General features: G+C 43.9%; 1 protein-coding gene across 1 annotated transcript in view; it reads left to right on the top strand.

Annotated features, from left to right (window-relative positions):
• Window positions 1-544: 544 nt before the first annotated feature.
• Window positions 545-21661, top strand: part of LOC126471224 (protein tipE) — a 526467-nt gene continuing 505350 nt past the window's right edge. Inside the window, exon 1 of the mRNA XM_050099348.1 lies at window positions 545-909. Within this exon, the coding sequence (XP_049955305.1) occupies window positions 545-909 (365 nt within the window). The remainder of the gene's footprint in view (window positions 910-21661) is intronic.

Raw genomic sequence — 21661 nt, forward strand, 5'->3', positions numbered from 1 at the left:
GCGCAGTCACTGACGTTTTGCTGTCCAGCGCAATCTGTCGGACATTTTGTGAACTATTTCTTTTTTAATTTCTAATAAAACCCCATGCCATTCCAAGCATGTGTGTCAATTTTTACCTCTCTATCTAAATTATTCCGTGGTTTATAAAGTTTTCAAATTTATACTGACTTCTTGATCACCCGGTAAATACACATTTTTCAGCAGTTGCGAGGACGGATTTGAAATACATTACGTGATTTCGTGTACGCCCATCTATCTCAAAGGAGTAATACGAACGGAAACTGTCGCAGCCTAGTACGGTAACTGCTTTTCCCCGTGCCAAATAGGCGCTAAAAATTAACATTAATGGCGACACTAGCCAGAAAAGCACCTCGACTCGTCACACCGGCGGCGCGAGTCCGCGAAGATCATTTATGCGGCGCGAGTTGGCTCGAGTGCGCAGTATTGCACCGGAGGACGCCATTCAGCGAAGCGGCGAGCGTTTTTCCTCGGCTTTCAGCGAATGTAGGCGTCAGGGGTCGGGAAGGGGCGCCGGCGTTTGTGAATGGAGCGCGTAAGGCATGCGCAGCTCGGCGCGCTGGGCCGCAGGCGCCGGGGGTCCGCGGTGGAGGGGCAGTTGGGCTGGCGCGCCGGAGCCATGAGGAGTCGCGGCAGCTCGGAGTTGCTTCTCGGCGAGCTGGCGGGACGGGCGCGCAGAACATTGGCCCTGCCGTTGGCAGGGCCCCCCCTGCCGCCCCCGACCCGCACCTGCCGCCAGCACATATGGTGGTACGGCACCTGGGTGCTGTCTACCGCACTCGTCTTCTCTGGCTGCGCCCTGCTCTTCCTGGTGCCGCTCTACGTCGATCCTGCCATCTCCACTTTGGCTGCCGACTTCTACCCATTCCCAGTTGAATGTGTCACCGTACGGTAAGTGCCGATTCCGCCTACGCACTTAATTTTTTTACAGGACTGCTGCCCAGGGGAAGTATGCTGCGCCTCCTCCTAAGCGGACGGACTTCGGCTTCTGGTCCGGCGATTAAATTTTAGCTGTAGAGTGAACAGTGACTTTATTGAACTTGAAAACTTGGGACTATAACGTCCCGTAAATGAATAACTCACAATAACCACTCACTGTTGGTTTCATTTTTAATGTTTACAGTGCATTTCTGAAGTCAACATCTTTATGTGGTACATTATGAATAATTCAACTATGATATTCTTTGACACTTCAGTACAATACAAATTGCCGGCAGGGGTGGCCGAGTGGTTCTAGGCGCTACCGTCTCGAACCGCGCGACCGCTACGGACGCAAGTTCGAATCCTGCATCGGGCATGGATGTGTGTGATATCCTTAGGTTAGTTAGGTTTAAGTAGTTCTAAGTTCTAGGGGACTGATGACCTCAGAAGTTAAGTCCTATAGTGCTCAGAGCCATTTGAACCACAATACAAATTCTAGTTCTTAGTACAACGTTCGCTCTTGTAAGGACAGCAGACCTACAGGATCAACGATTAAAGTTTTCCCACGGGTGAAACAAACAACCGAAGATATAACGTCCGAGGACGCCGTGCCCACTTTTAATTTATAAAGTAAGACGGGCAGCTTCTGAGTCACTCCCTACATTTATTCGAATCATCGGTTTTGACCACAGTGATAAATCATCTTGATATCCGTATGAAATTACTACAAATCACAGTTCATGATCTTCAATTAAAACTGAAGTTCCAGCCCGGTTACGGACTGCGATTTGCAGTAATTAGATATTAGATTAGAATTTGAATACGAGGTGTGGCACAGATGACAGCCAGTAACTCTGATGAACACGCTGTTTACCTGTCTTTACTACAAAGAAAGACCATTAGTCGTAATATTTATGTTTAAGATCGGCGAGACTGCAGAATGACAGCCCTCGTCGGGGTGCAGGAGAAGTCGTTTGTTGCTCCAGTTTTTAGGAGTTTACTATCAATCAACGCTAACTTCTGCTCCGAAAGATCGTCAAAATTATCACTTCTATAAGCGGTGGCTTTCTCGGTCGTTGTCACTATCTATAAAATTTTAATGAGTATGTGACAGTGCCGTGATGTAAAGTAGGTTGTATATACAACGTATCTGAAGAAAAAAAACCGGGAGTTATAAGAAGGTAGTCTACGGACAACAAAAGAAAAAGTCTGCACCTTTGGTTCAATTCGGGAGGGAAAACCAAGCCAGAAATACTTCTTCATCCGCGTATACAGCTGGTGCACAGTCGATCTCTCATGTTAAATTAAGAATAACGCATATCACATTTCAGGACTTCAAACCATCTGCCAAGTAGTGACACAAGCCGGTCGAGTTTGGTCCTCAACCGCGCAATCCTCTCTGCAATCTATTCATTAATAAAAGCTGCGCTCCTTTCCTTCTGATTTCCACTCCACCGCCGAGAATCTGTAGCGAATTCACTGCTCTGTCACAGTTACTATGAATCAGTTAACCTTGCCATCAACAAGACGTGTAAAGAAGTAAGAAATTTTGTCATCATTGAACGAGAATACGACATAATAAATTTCGAAACATCTTTTGTTGACAACCGCCCAAGAATTATCTTGAATTCAGCATTTAAAACAAAAGGCTGCGGGAAATGTCATAAACTATCACTTCAATGTGTTATTTCATCGTAGAATTCACCCTTCACTCCATTAAAAATCCAGACTCGCATATGAGATAGACGGGACTGAAATAGCCGGCTGGTCTTCCAGAATTCTTTTACATGTTGTTTCCCTGAATCACTTAAGACTAGCGCCATGTACTTCCATTGAAATGGCCACGAAAAATTTTCTGCCATATTCTCATCCAGACCAATCTTATTCCTTGTCTCTTATGACACCGTCATCGACGTAACATTAAACTTTAATCTTCCTTCTGTTTCGCATTTGTCCTATCCACGGATAGGTAGCGTGGAACAGCTGGTTCACTTGCATTTGTGCTTCGCATGCCGGTGTGTGTCGTATGGAAGACGACACGTAATTGTAAGATTCTCACTTCATTTAGTTTTATCATGTTGATAAATGTCATTCCAAGGTCTTTTGCCTGCATTTCTCTCGTTGCACACACATTTTCAGTGTGGGAGATTTACCAGAGACGAAGTAATACGTTCCTAGGCTCAGATTCGAATTTGAATACTCGAGATCTGAGGAAAAACTACTTCCCGTGATCGACTCTGTCTTTCTCTTTCTCACATAAGGTACGCTACGGCTGAAGTTACACACCCCTATCTGTAGAACGTTTTCGGTAACTTCTTGCTGTAACTAAATGGAAATGATATGTTGAATAAAATCATTTCGGTATTAGGCCGCATCAGACGGTGAAAGAGTCTAGTCGATCGAAGCTACGGTTTCTGATTTATAATTTTCATTTAATTCTATAATACTGCGCAGCCTATCACCAAAAATGATACAATTAAAGTTAACACCGGATGTGGTCATGTGCACCTTTAAAGCTGTAACGATTCGCGCATTTCTTCGTCGACTCTTTCCATACAATGGGATGTTATTTTAAGTGTGCCACAAGATCGCTATTTATTTTTTTCGGAGAATCACCGTTGCTTGATGCTTCAATCCGAACACAGAAAAACTGTTTCAATTACCATATATCACATTACGATGCACATGTCTTTGATATTGTAATGAAACACGTCTGAAGGCATAGCAGGCTGTGAATGGAACCAATCTCTACCATATGTGAACCAAGCTACACTTAGAGCTAATCTCTAATAAGATCGGCGTCACTTGGAGGTTGGATTATTGTTTTTCTTACTGCAAACATCATACCATTACTTAAAACATTTCAGTGAGTGAATAATTTATTTAAATTTATTAAACTGTGCGTTTCACACATACTGTTTCATCTAGTCATTTACATGAGTCTAAAAAACAGGCCTCAATTGCACAACACAACTAAAGGAGTACTTTTCGAAACCCCTTAACTGTCTCCCACTGCGAAAAGTCAGTTTGAAATTTGGCTCAAAGGGTCTGCAACATTCCTCTGTAGTGGTGGAAAAGCGTGGTGCCTTCTGACGTCAACTACGGGACGGAGAAGCTTCAAAAGGGCAACGTATCGATACATGCGAAAAGAAGTCCAGAGCTCAGAAGTTCATGTGAGTAGTAAGGTGGGTTAATGATGTCACATTGGCACTAAGTTTCACCATTAATTCTTCCCAACGCCCCGTGGGCGTGTCACACGATGGGGAGGTCGACACACTCTTTCTTCTGCACATTTGAACCCCTCTTTATTGACTCCTCTGCGGTCGGTTAGAACCGCGATGCCCGGCGTTGAAATCACACTGATTTCATACGGGTGACCGAAGAAAACATTTCAGAAACACCGCCGCTCAGGATCAACATGAATAAACCTCAGGGGATGACTTAAAAGGCGTCTATGAAACCACCCCTGTCTTTGGGGCGTTAATTCCCACACGCATCGTGGTAGAAAACGACAGTTCGCTGTGCTATGAGTAACAAGATGACGTTCTTGACAACTTTTCACACTGCTGGCACCGGCCGAACGTTTCAAGCCTTTTCTAAGGACATTGTTAGCCAGAAACCCCAAAGAACTTGGTTGCAGCCCTTTGAAGTGCAGTTCGGCCGCAATTTTTGCTCTGGTGTGCAGGGTGGAACCACTAAGGACCGTCTAAAACTATTCGAAGAAATTTGAATCTGATCCAAAGCAGCAAACGATGCTTATGCTTTTCAGCCCTCCTCTTTCACTCCCATTGGCGTGATCATGGGGAGGAGGGAAAGCAATATTGACAGATGCGTGAATAAAACGTCAAACTGTCCCTCTAAGGCCATCCAGTTAGGCAACACCCCTGGTGCCACCCGCCCTCTTTTGGTGAGCGATTGAGAAATCTACCTGTGCAGAGACAAGCCGTGACGGAGTCCTAGACGCCTGCATCATACTACTCTAGCACTTGCCAGCGGGCTGGCAGGGTCGAAGGGATGGCAGGGCGTTGCCTGCCTGCAGGCACCTAGGACTACATCATGGCTTGTCTCTTTACAGGTAGATTTTTCGAATGCTCTACAAGGAAGGGCGGGTGGCACTGAACGTGCTGCCGAACGAGGTGGTCTTAGAGAGATGCTTCACCGTTTTATTCACACATGTGTGAATGTACAAACCCCAACCCCCCATGATAACAGCGCAGGAGGGCACGAAATATGAGCGCTGTGAAAGCATTAGCATCCTTTGCTGCTGCTTGGGATTACATTCAAATTTAGTCGAATAGTTTTAACGCTCCATAGTGTTTCCACCCTGCACACCAGAGCAAAATTTGTGGTCGCACTGCATTTCAAATAGGTGCGATCACGTTGAGTGGGGTTGCTGGCCCACGATGTCCCTAGAGAAGAGCTGGATCGTCCGGCTGGTGTCAGCAGAGTCAAAAGTTGCCAAGACCTTTGTCCTGTTACTCATCGCATTGCGAACTCAAGTTTTCGACCGCAGTATGTGCAGGAATCAACGCCCGAAGCAAAGTTGTTCTCATTGACGCCGTTTATGCCACTCCCTGAAAATATTTCGTATCGATTCTGAGAGATGGTGTGTCTGAAATATTTTCGGCTGTCACCTGTATGAAATCCGAATTATCTCAACGCAGGAGGAGGAGGATATTAGTGTTTAACGTCCCGTCGACAACGAGGTCATTAGAGACGGAGCGCAAGCTCGTGTTAGGGAAGGATGGGGAAGGAAATCGGCCGTGCCCTTTCAAAGGAACCATCCCGGCATTTGCCTGAAGCGATTTAGGGAAATCACGGAAAACCTAAATCAGGATGGCCAGAGACGGGATTGAACCGTCGTCCTCCCGAATGCGAGTCCAGTGTGCTAACCACTGCGCCACCTCGCTCGGTCTCAACGCAGGGCGCTACTTTTCTATCCCAGTCGCGGTGGAGTCAAAGAAGGGGTGAAATGTTCTGAAGAAGGGGCGTGACGACATTCCCATCGTGCTACACGTTCACGGGGGCATTGCGAAAAATTATGGGGAAATTTGGTGCCAGTGTGACATTAATAATCCACCCTACAAATCTCATAAACTTCTGAACTCTGGCCTTCTTCTCCCACGGATCGATACGTTAGTGTTTGAAGCGTCGCCGCCTCGAGGGTTACGTCTTTTGCGTCGCTACAGAGGAATGTTGCAGGCACCTTCGAGCGAAATTTCAAACCTATGCGTCGCAGCTGGAGAAAATTACGAGGATCCGAAGAAGTGATCCCTTAATTGTGTTGCGCATTTTATTTCTGTTTTTATAACCACGAAAATGCCTAGATTGAAAAGTATATGCGAAACGCACAGCTCAATATATTTTTTAAAAAAATATTCACTGACTGTTTTAGGTGATGGTATGATGTCTGCAGCAAGAAAACCAAAGATTGACGTTTAAGATCAAATAAGGCACCAGAGGTACCTAACATTCCGTTGGAACCTCTAAAATCATCGGGGGAAGCGAAAACTGAACGACTATTCACGTTGGTGTGTAGAATATATGAGACTGGTGGTATACCATCAGACTTTCGGAGAAACATCATCCACGCCATTCTGAAGACAGCAAAAGCCGACAAGTGCGAGAATTATCGTACAGTCAGCTCAACGGCTCATGCATCCAACTTGCTGACAAGAATAATGTACAGAAGAATGGAAAAGAAAATTGAGGATCTGTTAGATGGCGATCAGTTTTGCTTTAAGAAAGCTAAAGGCACTAGAAAGGTAGTTCTGACGTTGAGGTTGATAATGGAAGCAAGACTGAAGAATAATAAGATCTTGCAAAGGCACTCGAAAATGCAAAATGCTGCAACGTATTCGAAATTCTGAGAAAAACAGAGGTAAGCTTAGGGAAAACGGGTAATATACGATATGTACGTGAACCAAGATGGAACAATAAAACTGGAAGACCAAGAACGAAGTGCTCGTATTAGAAAAGATATAAGACAGGGATGCAGTCATCGCCACTACCGTTCAGTCTACACATCGAAGAAGCAAAAATGGTTCAAATGGCTCTGAGCACTATGGCACTTAACATCTGAGGTCATCAGTCCCTTAGAACTGAGAACTACTTAAACCTAACTAACCTAAGGACATCATACACATTCATGCCCGAGGCAGGATTCGAAACTGCGACCGTAGAAGTTGCGCGGTTCCAGACTGAAGCGTATAGAACCGCTCGGCCACTCGAAGAAGCAAATCACGTAAGTGAAACAAAGGTTCAAGAGAGGGACTAAAATTGAAGGTGACAGGATATCGATGATAAAGATTCCCTGATGTCATTGTTGTCCTCAACGAAGGTGAAAAAGAATTACAGGATCTGTTGAGTTCAATGAACAGTCTAATGAGTACCGAATGTGGATTGAGAATAAATCGAAGAAAGACGAATGTAATAAGATTGGCAGATATGAGAAGAACAGCGAGAAACTTAATATCAGAATTGTTGATCACGAAATAAATGAAATTAAGCCATTCTGCTAACCAGGCTGCAAAATAACCCATGTCGGATGGAGCAAGACGGATAATGTTCAAATGTGTGTGAAATCTTATGGAACTTAACTGCAAAGGTCATCAGTCCCTAAGCTTACACACTACTTAATCTAAATTATCCTTAGGACAAACACACACACATGCCCGAGGGAGGACTCGAACCTCTGCCGGGGCCAGCCGCACGGTCCATGACTGGAGCCCCTCAGACCGCTCGGCTAATCCCGCGCGGCTAGAAGGATGTAAAAAGCAGAATAGCACAAGTAAATAGGGCATGCCTCGCTGAGAGAAGTCTACTAGCATCGAACATAGGCCTTAATTTGAGAAAGAAATTTATGAGATATATGTTTAGAGCACATAATGAAACATGGATTGTGGGGAAACCGGAACAGAAGAGAATCGAATCATTTAAAATGTAGTGCTACAGACGAATGTTGGAAATTAGGTGGACTGATAAGATAAGAAATGTGGAGACTCTCCGCGGAACTGACGAGGAATTGAATATTTTGGAAAACTCCGACAAGAAGAAGACAAAGGATTGTTGGAAATGCGTTAAGACTTCTGTGGTACTAGACGGAGCTGTAGAAGATAAGAACTGTAGAGAAAGGATAGAGGAACACGCCCAGCAGATAATTGAAATGTGGAGACTCTCCACGGAATTGACGAGGAATTGAATATTGTGGAAAACACTGACAAGAAGAAGACATAGGATCATTGGAAATGCGTTAAGACTTCTGTGGTACTAGACGGAGCTGTAGAAGATAAAAACTGTAGAGGAAGACAGATAGAGGAACACACCCAGCAGAATTCTGTGTAGATTTGTGTGCATTAAGTCGCAGTTAAGTGAATTCGAACGTGGGAAAATCGTTGTTGCTCGTATGTTGGGTGTTTTGCAATCAGGGTAGCCGAAGTTGTTGGTGTTTGGTTCAAATGGCTCTGAGCACTATGGGACTCAACTGCTGAGGTCATTAGTCCCCTAGAACTTAGAACTAGTTAAACCTAACTAACCTAAGGACATCATAAACATCCATGCCCGAGGCAGGATTCGAACCTGCGACCGTAGCGTTCTTGCGGTTCCAGACTGCAGCGCCTTTAACCGCACGGCCACTTCGGCCGGCTGTTGGTGTTTCAAGAGGCACCGTATCGAAGAGTTATATCGCATCATACAGGGGAAACGGAGAAACATCACACGCTGAACCACAAATCGTACGAAAGTGAGTAATGAGAGATCTTGACAGACGGTAACTGAAGCGTATTTTGATGGAAAATAAGAGGACAGCAGCAGAAAAAATCAGTGCGGAACTGATTGACTTACACTCGAATCCCCCCTCAAACGCACTCCTCTAGTGCAAACCTAGGATGCCCAGTTACGTCCTCAGCTAAAGAATTAGATCAAAAAGGTTGAAGCCTATCCTTATCTCGTCGAGAGAGAACAAGAATTCTCATCTGGAGAAGAGCGCATCAAAATTCGTTCCTCTATACACTCTTTGACATAAAACCTGGCCGGCAGCCCGCTGCAGCTGCGTCCAAAACCGCGACGATCGTGACGTGGGACAAACAACATGGCAACACTATAAAAATGGCTCTGAGCACTATGGGACTTAGCCAGCCGGAGTGGCCGTGCGGTTCTAAGCGCTACAGTCTGGAACAGAGCGACCGCTACGGTCGCAGGTTCGAATCCTGCCTCGGGCGTGTATGTGTGTGATGTCCTTAGGTTAGTTAGGTTTAATTAGTTCTAAGTTTTGGCTACTGATGACCTCAGAAGCTAAGTCGAACAGTGCTCAGAGCCATTTGAACCATTTGAACCACTTTGGTACTTAACTTCTGAGGTCATCAGTCCCCTAGAACTTAGAACTACTTAAACCTAACTACCCTAAGGACATCAAACACACCCATGCCCGAGGCAGGATTCGAACCTGCGTCTGTAGCGTTCGCGCGGTTCCAGACTGTTGCGCCTAGAACCGATCGGCCACCCCTGCCGGCTGGCAACACTGTAGGCTGCGGCAGTTCCTGGAGGAGGTCTTGTCTACTATTCGAGACGTTACGCTATGTACATGCCCATGGTCTAAATTGCCGGCACTGTAGCACAGCGTGTTTGGTCAGAGGACTAGGTGTACTCTGTAATAATAATAAAAAAACCTGTATAAGGTATTTAGTGATGAAATTGAAGGGATATCATGTGACGTAAACGTAGGTCACATGACGAGAACAATAACAAAGACAATGAGAAGACAAAAAGCGGTAAACAGCGTGTCCTCAGAGTGCAACATCTCGGTTTCGAACCCAATAGTTTTCAAAATGTTTCTAGCGCCCTTTGTCTGAATGCTGAAGTCCTGAGTGTAATAGTAGCACAGCTATAGTGATTCCACTTTTTGACACACTGGTAATAACGGTTGCGTCCAATAACATTTTTACGAAGGATTTCTTCTCGGACGGTGTGCCTATGAACGCGGCACACACTAGCGCTCTCCGGGGCCCACTTGCTCGCACCCGGTAGCGGCCGCTGCGGCGCTCCTGCTCTCCATAAACCTTCGCCGAAAGCGTCAGATACCGATCATCGGCTTGGCTCTGAGCACTGTGGGACTTAACTTCTGAGGTCCTCAGTCCCCTAGAACTAAGAACTACTTAAACCTAACTAACCTAAAGACATCACACACACCCATTCCCGAGGCAGCATTCGAACCTTCGACCGTATCGGTCGCGCGGTTCCAGACTGTAGCGCCTAGAACCGCTCGGCCACTCCGGCCGGCGATCATCGGTTTGAAGAGCATAAAATGTTTTACTGTTGTTGTGTGATTCTCCACAAAAATGTCTATCATTCGCATTTCACGCTCGATAGCAACGGAGGCAAATGACCCGTCAATATACGATGAGTGTCGTATTACACTAATATGCAAGACATGAGTACGGCTGAGAATAAATTACATTTTTTCATTAAATCAAAATATCTTATTAAGGTGTTCACTGTTATTATTAGTGCTTTACATACTGTTTGATTTTGTTTCAGATGCAGTGCTTGGAGCAATTTTTAAACAGGAATTCGTATATTCCTGTCAAGCCACAGCGAGTAACTGCACTCTGATGAGTTTTCATCTCGTTTTAGATTTCTTACGGTAAATGTAAAAGCTAAAATATATGAATACCTTGCAGTGCATGCGCTTTAGTGACGCAGGCACATAGAACATTTTGATGCTCACGAATGGCTTCATGGAGAACTTAATACTGAAACTTCCTGGCAGATTAGAACTGTGCGCCGGACCGAGACTCGAACTCGGGACCTTTGCCTTTAGCGGGCAAGTGCTCTACCAGCTGAGCTACCCAAGCACGACTCACGCAGCGTCCTCACAGCTTTACTTCTGCCAGTACCTTGTCTCCTACCTTCCAAACTTTACAGAAGCTCTCCTGCGAAGCTTGCAGAACTAGCACAGTTTTAATCTGCCAGGAAGTTTCATATCAGCGCACTCTCCGCTGTAGAGTGAAAATCTCATTCAGGAAACATCCCCCAGGCTGTGGCTAAGCCATGTCTCCGCGACATCCTTTCTTTCAGGAGTACTAGTTCTGAAAGGTTCGCAAGAGAGCTTCTGTAAAGTTTGGAAAGTAGGAGAGGAGGTACTGGCAGAAGTAAAGCTGTGAGGACGGGGCGTGAGTCGTGCTTGGGTAGCTCAGTTGGTCGCCGGCACGGTAGCTCAGCGTGTTCGGTCAGAGGGTTAGCTGCCCTCTGTAATAAAAATAAAAAAAAACTGAGTTAATCGATCAACAACGAACTTAAACGGGTGTCTTACGACGTCCACTCCGATCAACGAACGAAAACGAACAAAATGAAAAAAAAAGAAAAATAAGAAAAACAGTTGGTAGAGCACTCGTCCGTGAAAGGCAAAAGACCCGAGTTCGAGTCTCGGTCCGGCGCACAGTTTTAATCTGCCAGGAAGTTTCATATCAGCCACACTCCGCTGCAGAGTGAAAATCTCATTCTGGAAACTTAATACCGATGGAAAGTTATATTTAAGTTATGCAGTTAGATTTAAACTAACAAAATTGCCCATATTGGAAGCTACCCAGAGTGGAACGAAACTACTGACGCAGGTGTCACCAAACATTTACATTGGTACCTATTTGCTATTACTCTGTTTAAACAGAGGGGAACTATATTCATTTCATAAATATTCCCCTGACATATGGGTTCTACGTGACGAACAGAACTCAAACTCGTATCGTTGAAGGTCGAGTTGAAGTTCTTCAGAGACGTTTGTATAGTGAAGAACCTTGGTATTCACAAATGAGACATCTATGTCTGTTAAGACAGTTTACCGAGTCCAGAATCTGAGAAGACTTCATGTGTAAAGGTTTTCTTCACATTGTGTTGAAGAACTTCTTCCATCAGTCTGCAGACCCATTGAATAAAACAAAAAATTAAAAACCTAGAGTGCACTGGACTGCACTGGGATAACATCTGAAAACTCATGCCACCCCTGCATCACACGACAGGTGTGGAATCTCTGAGCTAACGAGAAGATGCTATAAGCACGTCCCTCTCATTGCAAAATTGGTCGCTGAGCGTCATCCCGAAACGTTGAAGATAAGAACTGTTGTTTCTTATGTGAAGTACAGCCGTCCTGAAGTCCAAAAAATAATTTTTCCGTCTCAGTGTTCTATCTTACATGAGCACTACAGAGCATAATTCATCGAAGTGGAAGGAGAATTCCACGTGAATGTAGCGAAACAATTCAGGACCACACGCGGGAGTAAAACCTCTGCCACAAGGTTTTCAAATAGTTGAAACGATGTTGCCAGGTCTTAGCTGTATTAGGGTTAGCTCTGTAGCGAAATGCTTGTCGTGCTTGTATAATACGCGTTCTAAGAGGAGATGCGCGGGAGCGTTTGGTTTATATGCAGCATTATCTCCTGGTTCTCTCTAACGTCGCATTTTAGGATATCTTCATTTCACGCATTCAGTTATATTTCATCTAGCCTTCCTTATTTTTGAAGTTTCCGCGTGGAAGAGGCCTGTTAACGACGGTGATAAGTAATTCCAGCGCAGGAGTAGCAAAGCCGGTGATAATAGTATCCGTTATTAAAGCGTAGGGTATGTGCAATATTGAGGGCCATAATTTTCCATCAAGATTACTACTTCCCCAAATACAAACGAATACAACAGTTACATTTATGGTTGTAACGTATACTTCCTTCAGCGAAGTAAAAAGTAATTGCAAATCAGTTTTTTCCCCATGCATCAGGAAACAGTAAGATATCAGACGATTTTCAACTCGAAATTGACTGTGTCTACGTGCAGTCGTGTACCATATACGAATACAGATAGAAAATCACGACTACGACAAGTATATAGAAGAAGGTTAGTGGGGTTGGACACAAGAATAAAAGCACTAAACTAATTATTAGAGGCCACGCATCAAATCAATTCATTTGGGGATTCAGAAGAGAAGATACTGAAAATTTAGTTCATTAACAAAAACACTGGACTTAAATGGCAACGTGTAGCTCCACCTTTCCTTTGTTTTTCACCCTGAGGTCCATACATATAGGGCATACTTACTAGCCTGCTCACTGCTTCTGTAATGTTCCCTCTTTGTTTGTCTCTAAATGAGAAAAAGAATTCAAAAGCACGTCACTGAGAATTTTCCAGAGACGTTTTTGTGTGCTGTTGGTTGCTGCGCGTAAAGCGGACGGAGGTTCCCAGAAACCTTACGAATTGTATTTGAAATCTAATCTCACAGTTGAAACAAGAACTTCATTATTCGGGATTTCCATGTTAGCTTACATTACTCTGCAAATAAACGCACGAACGAACCCTAATTTATCCATTGCCATAGCTCATTCGAATAGTAGCGGAACAAAATGATCAAACACAGTCACCCAATTATCGAACACATTCATCCAACACTAAAAGCAATAACTGAGCCAATGTAAAATCCTGCCCGTGGTAACAAATTCGGAGCTACCTGCAGCAGTGGCAGAACCCATACCGCATATTCGATTTTTGAGAAATATACTGTGACACGAATTCATCTGACGTCACTGTTAAATCAACAGAGACTATTGCGGAGGTGTGCCTGCCTGACTGGTCGTTATTATTGGAGTTTGTCTGTTGCCTTGGAAACGGGACGCCTAGGTAAATGGGAATATTCTGCCACTGGAAATATCGTATATGCCATTCTGCAAAACAGTGACAGGAAAGCTCTTTCGACTGAACGAACAGAAATAACAGCAGTAACAATAACAAACCAACAAAGTTGGATGGTTTGGTGGGACGGGACCAAACAGCGAGGTCATCGGTCCCATCGTATTAGGGAACGATGAGTAAGGAATTAAGCCGTGCCCTTTCAACGGAACCATCCTAGCGTTAGCCTGAAGCGATCTAGTGAGGTCACGGAAATTCTAAATCAGGATGGTCGGACGCGGGCTTGAACCATTGACCAAATGGTTCAAATGGCTCTGAGCACTATGGGACTTAACATCTATGGTCATCAGTCCCCTAGAACTTAGAACTACTTAAACCTAACTAACCTAAGGACATCACACACATCCATGCCCGAGGCAGGATTCGAACCTGCGACCGTAGCAGTCTCGCGGCTCCGGACTGAGCGCCTAGAACCGCTAGACCACCGCGGCCGGTTGAACCATTGACCTCCCGAATGCGAGTAGAGTGCGCTACCCAATGCGCCACCTCGCTCGGTAACCAATAAGGTACGGTATTAAGTCTCTTGCATTACAGAAGAAGGTTGGAGATTAAAGAACGTAAATATAAATAGACTCATCGTTCAGTTAGCGAGATACAAATGTTTTCTTAGCACACTGTTACTCAAATCCCTTCTGCAATTTGCACAGGGAAAAGAAAGAAAGCTGAAGTGATACACATCGGTAGTCCAACGAGGTCCGAACCAGTGACTATTCTTGCCTTACATCACGAGACGAGGATGGCACCAAGGAGAAAACATGACACGGCTTCTCTTAGCTCTTGCCACTGCTCTGGTTGTAGTTAACGCAGACAGTTCACAACACTAAGTACGCAATCTTTGAAATTTAAGAGTGGAATTACCTACCTAGTGTCGAAAAATTAAATTTACGATCTAGATCTCATATAAACGCTATGACTATTGTGATTACTTCGTCAGTACGGAAACAAGATATTACGAGAATTAATCAGAACCACTCAGCACCAGTGCCAAAAGTGAATGAACCTTCATGAGGTGTCGAACATCGCCAGGAATACGGCCAAGTCTCAACAAGACTAGCAATATGCCAAACTTCGTGGACAGCTGCTATACGCATCCTGCCCCAGCCAGCCCCGAGTGGAACTGCGCTACCAGAAGTCGGTCTAACGGATGGCTTTAAACCGACAGCAAATTATACCACTGAAAAATACAAATCAGAAGCACACTTATCCTGTTGGGTCGCGGGCGAAAGCTTATTTTAAACAAACTAAAACTGTGCGCAAAACCTATTTTTACAAAATGTCAAAAAAGTGTAAGATTCTACGCACTGTTGACCTCGAATGGACTGTCTCTACGTCAGGTGTTGTGTCACACTCTACTAGAATATCATGAATTCCAGCAAAATGAGGAGATACTATGGAAAATAAACTGATACACTGATTCCAAAGAGAAGTAAATCAAATTTTGGACTTGGCGGGAAAAACTGAATGTATGACTATTGAAGTAGACACAAAATAGAAGAAATAGGCAAATGCGCAGCTGTGCACTTTCAAACGATTTTCACCTTGAGGTCTACGATAGTTCGTGTCTATTAACAGGCTTGCTCACTGCTGCCGTGCTTTATCACGCCTTATCTGATACTGAGCTGATGAATTAAATACAGTTTCGTATCAGTGATAAATGTTTCGAATCTGTTCAGAGACCTTCATTTGTTTTCATTGTGACGTAACTCGATATCTGATATTCGCGAAGCAGGCGACTATGGCTACTCCTGCGAGGATGCCAGGAGGAATATGAAGTATAGCGTTAAGATTTGTCAATTACTTGTGACAGTTAGCAGCTCAATTAAAGTAGTAGGTAAAGGAGGTGGTAAGTCAAAGCTTTGTAGAAAAAATTGGAAGTGATTTCGAAACCAGCTACCGTTTTAGAAACTGAGCATTTTGCGACTATGTAGACTAGACTGCACTAAACACTCTCTCACTGACATAATAATAGCTGAGGTAAAGAGCTCGTAGAGTGAAAGATGAGATTAGTGGTAGCTTGTTCATGAAACGTCTTTCAGAAGTATAAGTTTACTTTATTGACTTAATGTGATATCTTAAGTGGGAATCATTCGGAATATTCCATCAAGACGACAAGAAAACATCAAGAGAATTTAGCCGGATCAATCAGTCCCATAACCATAAATCACTACGTAATCACTTTCTTCTTGCCAATAGCTTATTCAAGACTTCGCTACGTTGTCGGAATTGTTTGGAAACTCTTTTGTCAACACAGAGTTTTTGCGGGTGTGGGACTGATTGATCCGGCTAAATTCTCTTGACTTTTTCATGTCACCTTGAAGGAATATTCCGAATGATCCCACTTAAGATATCACATTCAGTCACTAAAGTAAACTTTTTCATTCTGAAAGCCGTTTGCCGGCCGGAGTGGCCGTGCGGTTCTGGGCGCTACAGTCTGGAGCCGAGCGACCGCTACGGTCGCAGGTTCGAATCCTGCCTCGGGCATGGATGTGTGTGATGTCCTTAGGTTAGTTAGGTTTAATTAGTTCTGAGTTCTAGGCGACTAATGACCTCAGAAGTTGAGTCGCATAGTGCTCAGAGCCATTTGAAAGCCGTTTCATGAATAAGCTAACACTAATCTCATCTTTCACTCTACGAGCTTTTTACCTCAGCTATTATTATGTCAGTGAGAGAGTGTTTACTGCAGTCTACTTTACATAGTCGTAAAATGCTCAGTTTCTAAAACGGTAGCTGGTTTCGAAATCACTTCCAGTTTTTCCTACAAAGCTTTGACTTATCACTTACTTTATCTACTACTTTAATTGAGCTGCTAACTGTCACAAACAACTGACAAATCTTAACGCTACACTTCATATATCTCCTGCCATCCTCGCAGGGGTAGCCATTGTCGTCTGCTTCGTGAATATCAGATACCGAGTTACGTCACAATGAAAACAAATGAAGGTCTCTGAACAGATTCGAAACATTTATCAGTGATACGAAACTGTATTTAATTCATCAGCTCAGTATCAGATAAGACGTGATAAAACACGGGAGCAGTGAGCAAGCATGTTAATCTGCACGAACTATCGTAGACCTGGAAGTGAAAACCGTTTGAAAGTGCACAACTGCGCATTTGCCTATTTCTTCTATTTTGTATCTGCTTCAGTAGTCATACATTCAGCTTTTCCACCGAGTCCACAATCTGATTTACTTCTCCGTGAAATCAGCGAATAAGTTTATTTCCCATAGTATCTCCTCATTTTGCTGGCATTCACTTATTCTGTTTGCGTGTTACAGAAGACCTGAGGTAGAGGCAATCCGTTCGAGGTCAACAGTGCGTAGAATCGTACACTTTCTTGACATTTTAGAAAAATAGGTTTTGCACACAGTTTTAGTTTGTTTAAAATAAGCTTTCGCCGCAGGCCCAACAGCATAAGTGTGCTTCTGATTTGTATTTTTCAGTGGTATAATTTGCTGTCGGTTTAAAGCCGTCCGTTAGACCGACTTCTGGTAGCGCAGTTCCACTCGGGCCTGACTGAGGCAGGATGCGTATAGGGGCTGTCCACGAAGTTTGGCATATTGGAAGTCCTGTTGAGACTTGGCAGTATTCCTGGCGATGTTCGACACCTCGTGAAGGCTCACTCACTTTTGGCACTGGTGCTGAGTGGTTCTGATTAATTCTCGTAATATCTTGTTTCCGTACTGACGAAGTAATCTCAATAGTCATAGCGTTTATATGAGATCTAGATCGTAAATTTAATTTTTCGACACTAGGTAGGTAATTCCACGCTCAAATTTCAAAGATTGCGTACTTAGTGTTGCGAACTGTCTGCGTTAACTATTACCAGAGCAGTGGCAAGAGCTAGAGAAGCAGTGTCGCGTTTGCTCCTTGGCGCTCCTTGGCGCCATCCTCGTCGCGTGACGTAAGGCAAGAATAATTACTGGTTCAGACCTCTTTGGACTACCGATGAGTATCACTTCAGCTATCTTTCTTTTCCCTGTGCAAATTGCAGAAGGGATTTGAGTAACAGTGTGCTAAGAAAACATTTGTATCTCGCTAACTGAACGATGAGTCTATTTATATTTACTTTTTTTAATCTCCAACCTTCTTCCGTAATGCAAGAAACTTAATACCGTACCTTATTGGTTACGAGCGAGGTGGCGGAGTGGGTAGCGCAACTCTACTCGCATTCGGGAGGACGACGGTTCAAACCCGCGTCCAGCCATCCTGATTTAGGATTTCCGTGCCGGCCGCGGTGGTCTTGCGGTTCTAGGCGCTAAGTCCGGAACCAGGGGACTGCTACGGTCGCAGGTTCGAATCCTGCCTAGGGCATGGATGTGTGTGATGTCCTTAGCTTAGTTAGGTTTAAGTAGTTCTAGGTTCTAGGGGACTGGTGACCACAGATGTTAAGTCCCATAGTGCTCAGAGCCATTTGAACCATTTTTTTTAGGATTTAAGTGATCTCCCTAAATTGCTTCAGGCAAACGTTAGGGTGGTTGCTTTGAAAGGCACGGCTGACTTCCTTCCCCTTCGTTCCCTAATCCGATGGGACCGATGATCTCGCTGTTTGGTCCCCTCCCCCCAAACCAACCAATCTTACTGGTTTGTTGTTGTTACAACTGTTATTTCGGTTCGTTCAGTCGAAAGAACTTTCCTGTCCATATTTTGCACCAAAGCACGTGACAGTGAATTTGGAAGAATGGCATATACGATATTTCCAGCCGCAGAATATTCACATTTGTCTCGGCCTCCCGTTTCCAAGGAAAACGAAAAACTCCAATAAGAACGACAAGCCAGGCAGGCGCATCTCCACAACAATTTCTGTTGATTTAACAGTGACGGAAGATGAATTCGTGTCACAGTATATTTCCCAAAAACCGAATATGCGGTATAGAGTCCGCCACTGCTGCAAGTAGCTACGAATTTGTTACCACGGCCATGGTTTTCCATTGGCTCAGCTACCAGTAATAGTGTTCGATGACTGTGTTCGATAATGGGGTGACTGTGTTTGATAATTTTATTCCGCTACTATTCGAATGAGCTATGGGAATGGATAAGTCAGTGCTCTTTCGTGCGTTTATTTGCAGAGTAATGTAAGCTAACATGGAACTTCCGAATAATCAAGTGCTTGATTCAATTGTGACATTAGATTTCAAGTACAATTCTTTAGGTTTCTGGCAACCTTCATCCATTATCTCGTGGGAGCGGCCATATTAGTCTGCTTATCGCGCAACAACCAACAACACACAACAACATCTCTGGATGATTCTCAGTGACATGCATTTGAATTCTTTTCTCATTTAGGGACTAACAGAGGGAACATTACAGAAGCAGTGAGTAAGCTAGTGAGTATGCCCTATATGTATAGGGTGAAGAGCTTATGAAGGCCCAGGACTACACGTTGCCCTCATTTAAGTTTAGTTTTTTGTTGTTGTTAATGAACTAAATTTTCAGTTTCTTCTCATATGAATCCTCAAATGAACTGGTTGCTGCGTGACATCGAATTATTAGTTAACTATGTTCCTTCTTGTTCCACCGTCATCCTACATTCTCGTGGTAGTCGTGAAATTCTGTTTCTACTCGTATGTGGTACACGACAGCACGTAGACGCAGTCGATTTCGAGTTGTGAAGTGTTTGATATGTTACTGTTTAATGACACATGGGAGAAGATTGACTTGCAATTAATCTTTATTCCCCTGAAAGAAGTTGACGTTGCAACTACAAATGTAACGGTTTTATTCGTTTGTATTTCGGGGAAATAGTAGCAGCGATGGAAAATTATACACCTCAATGATATCTCTAGTTTTTCTGCCCCTGCAATGAAATTATATATTGCCTTCATTAAGAAACGCCTTTCCACCGGAAGGCTTCAAATATGAGGAATTCTGTATTAAATCTAACTGAATAACTGCAACATACATAACATGAAGTGTGACGTTAAAACGCACCAGGAGAAATACTGCATAGAAACCAAACGCCCTAGCGTCTCACCTCTTAGAACCCGTATTAGATGAGCGCGACAAGCATTTCACTAGAAAGCTGACCCTGACACAGTTATGACTTAACAACATCGTTTCAAATATTTGGCAACCCTGTGACAGAACATTTACTTCCGCATGGGGTCCTGAGTTGTTCCGCTGTATTCACTTGGCATACTCTTTTCCCATCGATGACTTACACTGTGTATTACTTATGTAAGATGAGACATTGGGACGAAAAAAAAAAACTTTTTTGGACCCCAGGAGAGACGTACTTCGCATAACCAACATGAGTACTTATTTTTAACATTTCGTTATGAGGCTCAGCAACCAATTTTTCAATGAGAGCGACCTGATTCCCGCATTTTCTCGTTGCCTCAGTGGTTCCACACATGTCTTGTGATGCAGGGGCAGCGTAAATCCTCAGATACTAGGCCAGTACAGTCAAAATTCTTATTTTTTCTTTTATTTAATGAAGCTTTAGATTGCTAGAAGATTCTCTTTAACAAAACCTGCAGAAAATGTACGGACATATCGTCTTTTCACAAGGTCGACTCAGTCATCTGTGTTGATAGTCATACGTGTCCAATAACTAAAAACCAAGCTTCTTCACTTTACAAACGTCTCTAAAGGTCTTCGATTCGGCCGTCAACGACATGAATTTGCTTTTTGATCGTCATGTAGGTCTCATATTTCAGGGGAATAGCTATGAAGGGAATACAGTCCCTTTATACGTAGTCAGGGTAATAGCAATTATTCAACCCTGTAACCGTCTGGTTACACCGGAGTTACCAGTTTCCTTCCACTCTGGGTAGCTTACAAAATGGGCAATTCTGTTGGTTTAAATCTAATTGAATACCTTAGGTATTACTTTCAATCAGCGTTACGTTCTCCAGGAAACAAGGCGTGGAACTCAAAATGTGTTGTGTGCCTGCGTTGCTATACAGCATGCACTGCAAGGTATTCATCTAGTTTGGCGTTACGTCTACCGTAAGAAATCAACCGACAGGAAATCTCAGAACACCATAGTTACTCACTGTAACCTGCCGGAAAAATACGATTTCCTGACAAAAATTGCAAGAGAAATCGCTTCTGAAACGAAAACAAATGAGATATAAAGTATTAATAATAACATTAAGCAGCTCAGCTTGGAGTTCTGATTGGTTAAAGAACTATATCATTGACACTGACCCATACCGCCGCAGCAGCCGCTGCCAGTTGCCTGCAAGTGGTCCCGGAGAGCTCTGGCGCTTGCGGCGTTCAAAGGCAGTCTGCAAATCAGTCTTTCACAACAACGCTGTTGGATGGAACTGCTATTACCGGTGTGTGAGGAAGTATATTACATTGTAGCTGGGCTATCATTACTCTAAGGACTTCAGCATTGGGACGAAAGGCGTTATAAGAAATCTGGACCCAGCGGTTTCTGAGGTCGATGCTTTGTAATCAGACGACGCGTTACTTACCGCTAGACCATGGATGTATACATATAATAACGTGTGGAATAGAAAAAAAGACATCCTCCAGGAACTTCTACAGCCTACAGTGTTGCCTGATTGTGCAGACAGCCGGACTTGTAGAATGAAGAGCGTGGCCATGTTATTTGACTCACGTGGCGTCGCGCGGGATTAGCCGAGCGGTCTGAGGCTCTGCAGTCATGGACTGCGCGGCTGGTCCCGGAGGAGGTTCGAGTCCTCCCTCGAGCATGGGTGTGTGTGTTTGTCCTTAAGATAATTTAGGTTAAGTAGTGTGTAAGCTTAGGGACTGATGACCTTAGCAGTTAAGTCCCGTAATATTTCACACACATTTGAACATTTTTCACTCACGTGGCGATAGATGCGGCTTTAGAGACTGCGGTGACATGCCGCATGACAGATTTTTATGCCAAAGAGTGTACATAACCAACTATCCTCCCCAGTATATTTTGTCAATAACAATAATTACTGTGACATATAGATTATATAATGATCACTGAGTTTTTGCATGTGCACAGCTTTTTCAGGGTGTCTACTGGAAAACAGTCCTGCATTACATTCGTACATG

Source organism: Schistocerca serialis, chromosome 3, assembly GCF_023864345.2.
Source record: "Schistocerca serialis cubense isolate TAMUIC-IGC-003099 chromosome 3, iqSchSeri2.2, whole genome shotgun sequence".
Taxonomy (NCBI): Eukaryota; Metazoa; Arthropoda; class Insecta; order Orthoptera; family Acrididae; genus Schistocerca; species Schistocerca serialis.